This window comes from Nerophis lumbriciformis, linkage group LG25, assembly GCF_033978685.3.
Source record: "Nerophis lumbriciformis linkage group LG25, RoL_Nlum_v2.1, whole genome shotgun sequence".
Lineage (NCBI taxonomy): Eukaryota > Metazoa > Chordata > Actinopteri > Syngnathiformes > Syngnathidae > Nerophis > Nerophis lumbriciformis.
Window position 1 is genome coordinate 7,158,355 of NC_084572.2, and position 14,244 is coordinate 7,172,598.

Here is a 14,244-nt window from a genome sequence, read left to right on the forward strand (position 1 = left end):
ATATATATATATATATATATATATATATATATATATATATATATATATATATATATATATATATATATAATTATTATTTTATTTTATTTTTTCTTTTTAATATTTAAGATTTGAATGTGCCATTTTTCATCATTCTGCCATTTAAAGGCTTAAACTCCAAAAGCGGTCTGATTACCTGTGATTCCTCATGAGGTTTGCCCAGAGGCACAATGTCATGTTGTCGTCTTTTATCACAGCCTGCATGTTGCCCGTCTCCGTGTCAATATTGGAACTGGCCCCCTTCAACCAGCCAGGGGACACAAACATCAACATCAGGAACCCACCATTTCAAACTAGCAACATCCCAAACATTGTACACAATTATGAGGCTGCAGACACAGCAGAACTCTTTCCTTACTTCCACCATGTGTGGAAATACTTCATCTAATTGTTATTATAAGTCAAAGTGGAAGTCAACAAATGTTATGCATTGTGTTTTTTTTATACATTTTGATTTCTATTTACTGTTTTAATTGGTTTACCCTTTAAAATCGTTTTCAATCATATTTCTTTTTATACTGTTTTTATATTGGTTTTATATATATATATTTTTTTTTTTATTCAGTCATTGGTGGAGCATAATATTGTTTTTAATATTGTTTTTAATATTGTTTTTAACATGGCTGTGCAGCACTTTGGAAACATTCTTGTTGTTTAAATGTGCTATATAAATAAAGTGGATTGGATTGGATTGGGATTAAATAAGCGTTGCTTCTTCCTACTCCTTTTCGAACATGTTGAAATGTCAAACTGTAAATAAACAATGTACCATATTGTTAGACTTAGACTTAGACAAACTTTATTGATCCAGAAGGGAAATTGTTCCACACAGTAGCTCAGTTACAAAGGATGGAAAGGGTAAGGATGGAAAGGATAATGCAGGTATAAAGTAGACTAAAAATGTACCATAGTAGCAATATAAAATATAACATATATGTAATATTTACATATAATATATACAGATATATTATATTATATTTTATTATATGATATGCGGTAGAAAATGGATGGATGGATTATATATTATATTATATTATATTATTATAATTATATTATAAGCATGTTCGAAATAAATTTATAGCAACTTTTTAGGATCCACTTCTCACTTATGATGTATATAAAATATGTAAATACATAAACGTATATATACTGTCAGTTCTGGGCAGATTTATTAGAGCACCTTCTCTGAGGAATCAGAAATTATCAAAACAAAACATAACATAATTCAGCATGAAAAGCTAGTGTATAAAATACTATATAACTGCTTACACCAGGCCGTGCACTTTTGTTGGTGTTCGCCTATGTTTGGTGTTGTTTCCTGTCCTGCGCTCTTCTTTTGGTGGCACTTCCTGTTGTGTTTGGTCTTGGTTACTGTCCTGCGCTCTTATTTTGGTGGCACTTCCTGTTGTGTTTGGTGTTGGTTCCTGTCTTGCGCTCTTCTTTTGGTGGCACTTCCTGTTGTGTTTGGTGTTGGTTCCTGTCCTGCGCTCTTCTTTTGGTGGCACTTCCTGTTGTGTTTGGTGTTGGTTCCTGTCCTGCGCTCTTCTTTTGGTGGCACTTCCTGTTGTGTTTGGTGTTGGTTCCTGTCCTGCGCTCTTCTTTTGGTGGCACTTCCTGTTGTGTTTGGTGTTGGTTCCTGTCCTGCGCTCTTCTTTTGGTGGCACTTCCTGTTGTGTTTGGTGTTGGTTCCTGTCCTGCGCTTTTCTTTTGGTGGCACTTCCTGTTGTGTTTGGTGTTGGTTCCTGTCCTGCGCTCTTCTTTTGGTGGCACTTCCTGTTGTGTTTGGTCTTGGTTCCTGTCCTGCGCTCTTCTTTTGGTGGCACTTCCTGTTGTGTTTGGTCTTGGTTCCTGTCCTGCGCTCTTCTTTTGGTGGCACTTCCTGTTGTGTTTGGTGTTTTTTCCTGTTCTGCGCTCTTCTTTTGGTGGCACTTCCTGTTGTGTTTGGTGTTGTTTCCTGTCCTGCGCTCTTCTTTTGGTGGCACTTCCTGTTGTGTTTGGTGTTTTTTCCTGTCCTGCGCTCTTCTTTTGGTGGCACTTCCTGTTGTGTTTGGTGTTTTTTCCTGTTCTGCACCCTTCTTTTGGTGGCACTTCCTGTTGTGTTTGGTGTTGTTTCCTGTCCTGTGCTCTTCTTTTGGTGGCACTTCCTGTTGTGTTTGGTCTTGGTTCCTGTCCTGTGCTCTTCTTTTGGTGGCACTTCCTGTTGTGTTTGGTGTTTTTTCCTGTTCTGCGCTCTTCTTTTGGTGGCACTTCCTGTTGTGTTTGGTGTTGGTTCCTGTCCTGCGCTCTTCTTTTGGTGGCACTTCCTGTTGTGTTTGGTGTTGGTTCCTGTCCTGCGCTCTTCTTTTGGTGGCACTTCCTGTTGTGTTTGGTGTTGGTTCCTGTCCTGCGCTCTTCTTTTGGTGGCACTTCCTGTTGTGTTTGGTGTTGGTTCCTGTCCTGCGCTCTTCTTTTGGTGGCACTTCCTGTTGTGTTTGGTCTTGGTTCCTGTCCTGCGCTCTTCTTTTGGTGGCACTTCCTGTTGTGTTTGGTGTTTTTTCCTGTTCTGCGCTCTTCTTTTGGTGGCACTTCCTGTTGTGTTTGGTGTTGTTTCCTGTCCTGCGCTCTTCTTTTGGTGGCACTTCCTGTTGTGTTTGGTGTTTTTTCCTGTCCTGCGCTCTTCTTTTGGTGGCACTTCCTGTTGTGTTTGGTGTTTTTTCCTGTTCTGTGCTCTTCTTTTGGTGGCACTTCCTGTTGTGTTTGGTGTTGTTTCCTGTCCTGTGCTCTTCTTTTGGTGGCACTTCCTGTTGTGTTTGGTCTTGGTTCCTGTCCTGCGCTCTTCTTTTGGTGGCACTTCCTGTTGTGTTTGGTGTTGGTTCCTGTCCTGCGCTCTTCTTTTGGTGGCACTTCCTGTTGTGTTTGGTGTTGGTTCCTGTCCTGCGCTCTTCTTTTGGTGGCACTTCCTGTTGTGTTTGGTGTTGGTTCCTGTCCTGCGCTCTTCTTTTGGTGGCACTTCCTGTTGTGTTTGGTCTTGGTTCCTGTCCTGCGCTCTTCTTTTGGTGGCACTTCCTGTTGTGTTTGGTGTTTTTTCCTGTTCTGCGCTCTTCTTTTGGTGGCACTTCCTGTTGTGTTTGGTGTTGTTTCCTGTCCTGCGCTCTTCTTTTGGTGGCACTTCCTGTTGTGTTTGGTGTTTTTTCCTGTCCTGCGCTCTTCTTTTGGTGACACTTCCTGTTGTGTTGGTGTTTTTTCATGATCGCTTCACAAATCTTTCTCACAGCATTTCCCCTCACCTGTTTTCTGTTAGCAATTTTTGTCTGTGTTATTATTATTATTATTATTATTATTGGCTTTTACCGAGGATGTCGTTGTGGCTTGTGCAGCCCTTTGAGACACTTGTGATTTAGGGCTGTATAAATAAACATTGATTGATTGATGATTGATCTAGTTTGCACTATGTCTGTATTATTACTATTATCATTATTATCGACTCCTCGTTGCCTCATTCTTTTTATTTTCCTATTTTAATTATGTTAGATCTGTGTTGGTGTTGTTGTTGTTGTTGTTGTCATTGTTGTTGTTGGGGACAAGTGTTGTAAATGAGCTTAGGCTACAAACACTATGATGCATACATTGAATGACTGTTTCAGATAACTATGTTTCTGTATCCATCCCTATTTCAAATAAACCTACCATTTTTTAAATGTAATTAATGAAAATTAATATAACACATATATATATATATATATATATATATATATATATATATATATATATATATATATATATATATATATATACCATTTTTTAAATGTAATTAATGAAAATTAATATAACACATATATATATATATATATATATATATATATATATATATATATATATATATATATATATATATATATATACCATTTTTTAAATGTAATTAATGAAAATTAATACAACACATATATATATATATATATATACCATTTTTAAATGTAATTAATGAAAATTAATATAACACACATATATATATATATATATATATATATACCATTTTTTAAATGTAATTAATGAAAATAATATAACACATATATATATATATATATATATATATATATATACCATTTTTTAAATGTAATTAATGAAAATTAATATAACACATATATATATATATATATATATATACCATTTTTTAAATGTAATTAATGAAAATTAATATAACACATATACATATATATATATAAATTAATATAACACATATATATATATATATATATATATATATATATATATATATATATATATATATATATATATATATATATATATATATATGTGTGTGTGTGTTATATTAATTTTCATTAATTACATTTAAAAAATGGTATATAAATATATATATATATATATATATATATATATATATATATATATATATATATATATATATATATATATATATATATATATATATATATATATATATGTGTTATATTAATTTTCATTAATTACATTTAAAAATGGTTTAGTTATTGGTGAATATTTTCAAATTGTATGATGCATTTCATTGTATTAATTATTTCTTCATTGTATTATAATATATAGATATGGGTAAAAGTCTGTATAATTATTATTCCTTTACATGAAGTACAGTATATTTCCAATGTTTTACTTGATTACCTCTAATAATTATCTCATATTATTACTTTACATTTTTGGAACAATGTGTATCAAAGCCCTGACATAGCTAACTAACTACAATATAAAAAAAGAGTCCAAATAACAGATAACAGCAAACATATTTTACAATAGTATCTACATTGTAGAGCTCTTTATGTGCATATAATAAAGAAAGTGTAGTGTGGAAGTGCACCTTCAGGATCTCCGCGCTCACGTTGAGGATTTTCTTGTGGACTACATCCTGCAGATGTAGGAGAGCCTCCCGGTATGTCATAACTTCTTTGAGGCTGCCAGCTTTCCTCAGCAGCTCCTCCAGTTCCTCCATCAGCTGGGTGGAGAATAAAGAATATTATCTGAGAACCTCCTGAATAAAGATGGAAGTGCAGGCCGACAGACCTGCTGGGCCACGTTACATTTCTTCAGCACGGTGTTGAGGTCGCAGTTTGTGTCGTCTCTCCACAAGCTGATGAAGGTGTTGACGTCCTGCTGCACTGTGGAGTCTGGTGTCACACTGCATTGCATGTATCGCTCCCACTGTGGACACACCGCTCACATTCTAAGTCATAAAGAAACGCTAGCAAAAGTCAGCTAACAACGGAAGTCGGTCTATTCCACCAATGCACGCTGTAAGTGCAGGGTGTGCATAAAGTCTGGGTGCATTGGGAATTGGACTCATGATACACACCTTGGACAGCTCTGCAAGGTCTTGTTTATGTTTGACCACAGCACTGTGAGTCTTCTCCAGTATGGAGCCCAGTTCTTCCAGCTCCCCATCTCTGCGTTCTAGATCCTGCCAGCAAAAAAGAGGAGGGGATTGTTGAAGCTGCAATTATTATTGACACTATGAGGGTACTGTCAGAATAATTGTATATAAGCAGAGGTGGGTAGTAACGCGCTACATTTACTCCGTTACATCTACTTGAGTAACTTTTGGGATGAATTGTACTTCTAAGAGTAGTTTTAATGCAACATACTTTTACTTTTACTTGAGTATATTTATAGAGAAGAAACGCTACTTTTACTCCGCTACTTTTATCTACATTCAGCTCGCTACTCGCTACTAATTTTTATCGATCTGTTAATGCACGCTTTGTTTGTTTTGGTTTGTCAGACAGACCTTCATAGTGCCTGCGTTTCAACAAATACAGTCACTGGTGACGTTCACTTCGTTCCACCAATCAGATGCAGTCACTGGTGACGTTGGACCAATCAAACAGAGCCAGGGGTCACATGACCTGACTTAAACAAGTTGAAAAACTTATTGAGGTGTTACCATTTAGTGGTCAATTGTACGGAATATGTACTGTACTGTGCAATCTTCTAATAAAAGTTCCAATCAATCAATCAAAAGTGTGAAGGAAAAAAGACCCTTTTTTATTTCAACCGTACATCCCGTCAAAAGCCTAATGACTGACTGCACAGTTCCTGTCTTCACAATAAAAGTGCCGCTCCATCGCGCCTGCGCTTTCAAAATAAGAGTCTCCGAAAGCCAGCGCAAACAAGCTAGCAAGCGACGGAGTTTGCCGCCAATGTATTTCTTGTAAAGTGTATAAAAACGAATATGGAAGCTGGACAAATAAGAAGCCAAAAACCAACCACTTTCATGTGGTATTAGACAGAAAGGAGGAACTTTTTTTCTCCTCCATTTGAAAACGTGGACGCTATCATCACTACTGTCTGATTACAATCAATGCAAGTCATCAGAATCAGGTAATACACCAACTTATATTCTTGTCTTCATGAAAGAAAGGAATCTATATGTGTTAAACATGCATGTATATTCATTAAAACACCTTTAACATGTAAACAAAAACGGCAAAATAAATAAATATAAATGATATACTGTATATATCAATGTATGTGTATATATATATATATATATATATATATATATATATATATATATATATATATGTGTATATATATATATATATATATATATATATATGTGTGTGTATATGTTACTCATCAGTTACTCAGTACTTGAGTAGCTTTTTCACAACATACTTTTTACTTTTACTCAAGTAAATATTTGGGTGACTACTCCTTACTTTTACTTGAGTAATACATCTCTAAAGTAACAGTACTCTTACTTGAGTACAATTTCTGGCTACTCTACCCACCTCTGTATATAAGTTATCACACAATTTGTTTTCTGCGAGTTCAGGTTGCCCTGCGTGAAGACCGTTTTCCCGGGTTACGATCCAGTGGCGCTTACAAAGCTGTCTTTGATCTTATCAAGCAAAAGTTGGACAGCTTGTAAATCTCCACTGTGTGCGATGGTATGCGCCGTAGAGGTGTCGGTTTCTCAGATCTTGGACAGCCAAAGGAAGTGTTACGTGTGGGGGGGGTCGCAGCTTGCTGCAACGTTCGTTTCCCCGGGATGCAGACGGACCACTCCGGACAGGACGTGCAGGTAGGAACATGATTTATTCTTAGAAATCAAACAAGTACTAGTGATGGGTCCGGCAACACCGATGCATCGGCGCATGCGTCGAGCTCATAGAGCAAAACCCTGTGTCGGTGCGCGTACCGCTTTTAGAAAGTCACGTGACCGATCATGAGCTGTTTTGGTCACGTGACCGATACGCGAACTGTGTCGCACTGACGCCTCCTCTGTGCCCTGTGAGCGTGTTTTTTCTACAGCCGGAGAAATAATAACTAAGAAGAGAAATCGTCTAAAATGTAATACGTCGGAAAAACTTTTTTTTTTTTTTTTTATAAAAATGTGTAAAAAAATAAAATTAAAAAAATTCCCAGTCCACAATCATCCACAACACGTTCTCTTAGATTTCCATGTTATAATACATGTTCACATTATTTATTGACTGTATCTAAAAAAGATAAAAATATATTTTTATTTAAATGAAGATATGAAATAATCCTAAATGAAATACGATGACTTGGTTTATATTATTGTATATACTAGGGCAGGGGCCACCAAAGCGGTGTCCGCGGTCACCAGGTAGCCCGTAAGGACCAGATCAGTCGCCCGCTGGCCTGTTCTAAAAATAGCTCAAAGAGCAGCACTTACCAGTGAGCTGCCTCTATTTTTTAAATTGTATTTATTTACTAGCAAGCTGGTCTCGCTTTGCTCGACATTTTTAATTCTAAAAGAGACAAAACTCAAATAGAATTTGAAAATCCAAGAAAATATTTTAAAGACTTGTTCTTCACTTGGAATAAGCGGCAGAAAATGGATGGATGGATGGGTCTTCACTTGTTTAAATAAATTCATTTATTTTTTTACTTTGCTTCTTATTACTTTTAGAAATACAATTTTAGAGAAAAAATACAACCTTAAAAATGATTTTAGGATTTTTAAACAAATATACCTTTTTACCTTTTAAATTTCTTCCTCTTCTTTCCTGACAATTTAAATCAATGTTCAAGTAAATTTTTTATTTTTTTTTATTGTAAAGAATAATAAATATTTTAGCTTCTGGTTTTTCGACGAAGAATATTTGTGAAATATTTCTTCAAACTTACTATGATTAAAATTCAAAAAAATTATTCTGGCAAATCTAGAAAATCTGTAGAATCAAATTTAAATCTTATTTCAAAGTATTTTGAATTTCTTTTAAAATGTTTGTTCTGGAAAATCTAGAAGAAATACTGATTTGTCTTTGTTAGAAATATAGCTTGGTCCAATTTGTTAAATATTCTAACAAAGTGCAGATTGGATTTTAACCAATTTAAAACATGTCATCAAAATTCTAAAATGTATCTTAATCAGGAAAAATTACCAATGATGTTCCATAAATTATTTTTTTAATTTTTTCAAAAAGATTCAAATGAGCTAGTTTTTCTCTTTTTTTTTGTCGGTTGAATTTTGAATTTTAAAGAGTCAAAATTGAAGATAAACTATGTTTCAAAATTTTATTTTAATTTTTTTCGTGTTTTCTCCTCTTTTAAACCGTTCAATTAAGTGTTTTTTTTCATCATTTATTCTCTACAAAAAACCTTCCGTAAAAGGAAAAAAAAATGTACGACGGAATGACAGACAGAAATACCCATTTTTTTATATATATATACATTTATTTATTTAGCTATTCTTGTTTAAATCACACTTATGTGTAACTTACAAATGACAATATATTTATTTATTTAAGTGTGTATCAAACTGGTAGCCCTTCGCATTAATCAGTACCCAAGAAGTAGTTGTTGGTTTCAAAAAGGTTGCTGACCCCTGTACTAGGGCATAAAATCAGTGTCAGTTGAGTCGGTCCATAGGTTGCCTGTAGTGATTTTTAATGTCCAGCAGATGTCAGTATTTAGTGACACAGTATCGACACAGTATCAATACAGTTTTGCAATGTGTCGAAACGCTTCATGACGCCTCATCAACCCATCACTAACAAGTACCAAAAACAGAAAACAAGCCAGAGGAAAAACATGCCGATCGCACTGGACGCTAGGACTACCACTTAGCACAGGCTAGCATGAAGCAAACAAAGAAGCCAGGCCGACCGACCGGCAAAGGTAGGCATAAATAATGCCTCTGATCAGTGCTCGGGAAGCAGGTGAGCGTCCCGAACACCAATCAGAGACAGGTGAAAACAATAAGCAACCATGGCAACCAAAACAAACTCAAGGGCGCACAAAAACAGGAACGGAGGAAGTCCAAAAATAACAGACAATAACGGATCATAACAGGAAGGGCCTTATCAGGACCCGAAATCTACGAGCAGAGAGGGGGGCAAACCTGACGCTGCTCCAAGCACTGTTTTGTTTGAACTGTTTATGACCCAGTGCAGCCGCTGCATAATGAGACCCCTCCCCTTAGAAGCAGCTGCAGCTATGTAATCAGGGACTGCCCAAATAGACGAGGAGGCGTGGAACTTGTTCCTCAGAGCGTGGGGCGACACTGTACGAGGGTGCTCTCCTCATGAGCTAAATTGAATCCTGTCTCTGTTTGACTCCTTGCTTCTTGTCCTGTTTAACAGATAGTTTGGTGTTTGAACCTGACATGTACCTTGGCCTCAAGCCTGTCCAAGATCTCCTGCCTTCTTTGTCTTTCCAGCCGCTCCAGTTCTTCCCTCTCTGCTTGAATGCGGGCCTCCTCTGCACGGCAAAAGTACTTAGAAGGACGTTTAAAAGTGTTGATAGTACTTTATTACTACCTTCCTCTCGCAGCCTTCTTTCCTCCTCCTCTTGCTTCAGCCTCGCCTTTTCTTTTTTGGTCAACTTGGGTCCCTTTTTGCCCTTTTCCCCATAACGAACAATAATAAAACATGGTAAAGAGCATTAGTGTGGCAGAAAATCATATTGAATGAATTACAGTGGTGGTCAAAAGTGTACATACACTTGTAAAGACCATCATGTCATGGCTGTCTGGACTTTCCAATCATTTCTACAACTCTTATTGTTTTGTGATGTAGTGATTGGAGCACATACTTGTTGCTCACAAAAAAACATTCATGAAGTTTGCTTCTTTTATGAATTTATTATGGCTCTACTGAAAATGTGAGGGTCAAAAGTATACATACAGCAATGTTAATATTTGCTTACATGTCCCTTGGCAAGTTTACTGCAATAAGGCGCTTTTGGTAGCCATTCACAAGCTTCTGCTTGACCACTTGACCACTAAATTGCTGCAGTTCAGCTAAATGTGTTGACATGGACTTGTTTCTTCAGCATTGTCCACACTTTTAAGTCAGGACTTTGGGAAGGCCATTCTAAAACCTTCATTCCAGCCTGATTTAGCTATTCCTTTACCACTTTTGGTCACACTCCATTCTCTAGTTTATTTATAGTATTATTGCTGATTATTATATATATTATAATATATATAATAAAATACATAGAGCTATACCGCCCCCTTGTGTCTGTGCCGTCAACTCCCCCCTGCAATACATAACAGCTTTACCACTTTTGAGGTGTGTTTGGGGTCATTGTCCTGTTGGAACACCCAACTGCGCCCAAGACCCAACCTCCGAGCTGATGATTTTAGCGTGTCCTGAACAATTTGGAGCTAATCCTCCTTTTTCATTGTCCCATTTAAAGCAGCAGTTCCATTGGCAGCAAAACAGGCCCAGAGCATAATACTACCACCACCATGCTTGACGGTAGGCATGGTGTTCCTCACCTTTTCTCCTCCAAACATATTGCTGGGTATTGTGGCCAAACAGCTCCATTTTTGTTTCATCTGACCACAGAACTTTCCTCCAGAAGGTCTTATCTTTGTCCATGTGACGTCAGATGAAACAAAAATGGAGCTGTTTGGCCACAATACCCTGTAATATGTTTGGAGGAGAAAAGGTGAGGCCTTTAATCCCAGGAACACCATGCCTACAGAGAGTAAATCATCAGCCCGGAGGTTGGTTCTTGGGCACAGTTGGGTGTTCCAACAGGACAATGACCCCAAACACACCTCAAAAGTGGTAAAGGAATGGCTAAATCAGGCTAGAATGAAGGTTTTAGAATGGCCTGACTTAAAGGTGTGGACAATGCTGAAGAAACAAAGCCATGTCAACACATTTAGCTGAACTGCAGCAATTTAGTGGTCAAGTGGTCAAGCAGAAGCTTGTGGATGGCTACCAAAAGCGCCTTATTGCAGGTAAACTTGCCAAGGGACATGTAAGCAAATATTAACATTGCTGTATGTATACTTTTCACCCTCACATTTTCAGTAGACCCATAATAAATTTATAAAAGAAGCAAACTTCATGAATGTTTTTTGTGACCAACAAGTATGTGCTCCAATCACTACATCACAAAAAAATAAGAGTTGTATAAATGATTGTAAAGTCAAGACAGCCATGACATGATGTTCTTTACAAGTGTATCTACACAGATGCTTTGTTGTGATACTGCAGAAGGTAAAAAAACAGGACAGGTGAGAAGAGACACACTGATAATTACATAAACATATCGTGCTTTTTTTTTTTTGCTCGTACCTTTTTCTTTGGAGCCTTTCATTCAAGTCACAGAAGATTTATAGAGCAGAGAATCAAAACCATGCAATTCCAGGTGGAAAATGACAGTATTAGAGTATGAATTGTCCTAATTAAAAGGAAAAAAATGACTAATTCAACTCACCATGATGAGCTATGTACACTTCTGTATGCATTGGGGGTAAAGTTAGAAAAGTTAAATGTCACATTTTAAATGACTTAAATGACAATAAAGTGTCTCCAGATGCTAGTTTGTTGTTTACGCCAGTCAAACAAACTCCGCCCACCTTTCAGTCGTATTTTGCATTATTTAATTCCATTTAGCTTATTTATTTAGTTATAATCGGCGTAATTAAATCAAAATACCTTTTTAATGTTCTCGTCTAGTGAACAAGAAACTACCGTGTCCTGCGGCTGGTCTCCATGGTTACCACCACGCGCATGTCAGTGCCGTAATGCTGTGCATAGTAGCGCAGGAATATTATGAGTCGCCACCGAAATTGACTTTATGTTTTTTGACATTCACAATAACCTTTCGTTAACAGAAACAAACACTATTCAAAGAGACCACTGTTGTGTGTACGCTCGTACTTTAAATTAAATCAATAAAGCGGAGAAGGTCGCTTGTAGTCGTTCGTCCTTTATTTGGTAACTTCCGCCCTGCCCCCACATCCCGCGCATGCGCGCAGGCATCGCTCACTGCCCATACCATTGACACGTTCTAAGGGTACGCAGCATGGAGCGCAACTGCCTACTGGCGCTGACGAGACGCGGGGCCGCCATCTTGGAGTGGTGATCTGCTCCACTCAGTGCAATTCATTTGGCAGGAGCAATGAACTGTCAGCGCACTGAACCTCACCGAATACCACTGATTTTCACGCGCTTTTTTGTCTTTTTTTTCTACATTGCCATTTCACCCTGTTAATTTAGTGTTTAGCATTAAAATTAATAAACCATCCCTGCTTACTTGCCAACCTTGAGACCTCCAAATTCAGGAGATTTAGTGGGGCGGGGACTGGGGGGGGGGGGGGGGGGGGGGGGGTTAAGGGGGAGGAGTATATTTATAACTAGAATTCACTTAAATTCAAGTATTTCTTATATATATAAATATATAAATAAAATAATTACTTGACTTTCAGTGAATTCTAGCTATATATATATATATTTTTTGTTATTATATGTATATATACAGGCCCGGCCCTAACCAATCTGGCGCCCTAGGCAAGATTTTAGGTGGCGCCCCCCCACATCGGCAGTGAAGTGTATATACTCACAAGAACCCGAATAGCTTTGTCTTTGACCTTTTTTTTTTTACTTACAACTATACCTAATATATAAAGGGGTGGAAAAGTGACGATTACCTGCAGGGCAAACATTAGCTAACCAGAAGGCAATAACAATGTAAACAAAAAACACCTGCTTAAAAGATCTAATACAAACATTTATATGCACGTACAACACTTAGAACTTTTAGCATATCAGTATGTGGAATTAAATGATGGAATGGATTAAGTAAAGAAGTTAAAAATTGTACTGATATGATCCAGTTTAAGAGGTTGTTCAAAATAATAGTGCTTACAGAGTACAAAGAAGAAGAATTATGAGAAATACTTTCAACCTTATTGAAAATAAGATATTCTTCATCTCAGTATGTTAATAATGACTGAATTAATTAATTAATTACATATTAGAAAACTGTTGTATACTAATTCATAGATGTTATTTTATTATATAAAAAGGTCAGTAAATGATTCTATATATTTGTAAACGCTTTGAAATGGGAAAGGGGTAGGATTAAATAAGCTTTGCTTCTTCCTACTCCTTTTCGTGCATGATGTAAAATGAAATGATATGAAATTGTGTGATGTATTATGATGTAAGTGTGTTCATGTTCGAAATAAACTAAAGAAAGAAAGAAATGTCCCTGAGGAATGTAAGGTGGGAGTACTGTAATTACCTAACGTTACATTATTATTTTCCATAACAATTTAGCTCCCTCCACAATATTAACCCGACGTTAAAACAGAACTAGCTATTTATTGATTAGCAATTGCCGAATCATGTAACATTAGCTTAATGCTAAAAAGCCAGGTTACTATCACATTCTGTAACAGACAAATAATTTCATGTAGGCTAACTTTACCTACCTGCTAACTCTGTCTTTTCTCGTTTCTCCTCCTCTTCTTTTCTCTTTTTTCTTCCCTGGGCACCTGACAGTTTTGGCATCTTGTGTTGATTTTTTGATGTGGTGACGTCCAAAAAGAGTCATGATACGGGAAGGGAGGGGGCGCACCGTGCGGGGGGAAGAGGGGGGGGGGGGCGTAATGTTGTAACAAATAATATTTCTGTTAAATAGGCTTTACTTTGCATTTTAATTAACGTGGGATTATTTTTTGTATTTAGAAATAATAGTACCAACTTATTTTTTTTCTTTTTTTTTCTCCAACATTTGTGGCACTGGCGTGGCGCCCCCTGATGGACGGCGCCCTTAGCATTTGCCTATACGGCCTATGCCACGGGCCGGCCCTGTATATATATATATACATATAAATAAAATAAATACTTGAATTTCAGTGCTCATTTATTTACACATATACACACATAACACTCCTCTCTACTCATTGTTGTATTTGAAAGTGCAATGCTTTGCAGCCAGTAGCACAGCCTTTGAAGG

The 14,244-nt window shown here is 36.8% G+C and overlaps 1 protein-coding gene across 2 annotated transcripts in view; it reads right to left on the reverse strand.

Moving 5' to 3' along the window:
* The window catches only part of dnai7 (dynein axonemal intermediate chain 7), a 41,623-nt gene extending 29,391 nt beyond the window's left edge, over positions 1 to 12,232 (reverse strand). The window contains exons 1-9 of one of the 2 annotated variants that reach the window (XM_061983616.1): positions 11,937 to 12,232; positions 11,716 to 11,736; positions 11,574 to 11,588; positions 9,798 to 9,879; positions 9,650 to 9,738; positions 5,360 to 5,464; positions 5,071 to 5,208; positions 4,868 to 5,002; positions 176 to 279 (exon numbers count right to left, since the gene is read on the reverse strand). In XM_061983616.1, coding sequence (XP_061839600.1) covers positions 176 to 279; positions 4,868 to 5,002; positions 5,071 to 5,208; positions 5,360 to 5,464; positions 9,650 to 9,738; positions 9,798 to 9,879; positions 11,574 to 11,588; positions 11,716 to 11,718 — 671 coding nt within the window. In that variant the 5' untranslated portion in view covers positions 11,719 to 11,736; positions 11,937 to 12,232. The remainder of the gene's footprint in view (positions 1 to 175; positions 280 to 4,867; positions 5,003 to 5,070; positions 5,209 to 5,359; positions 5,465 to 9,649; positions 9,739 to 9,797; positions 9,880 to 11,573; positions 11,589 to 11,715; positions 11,737 to 11,936) is intronic. The other variant, XM_072916046.1, reaches the window with a different exon arrangement.
* Positions 12,233 to 14,244: the final 2,012 nt, after the last annotated feature.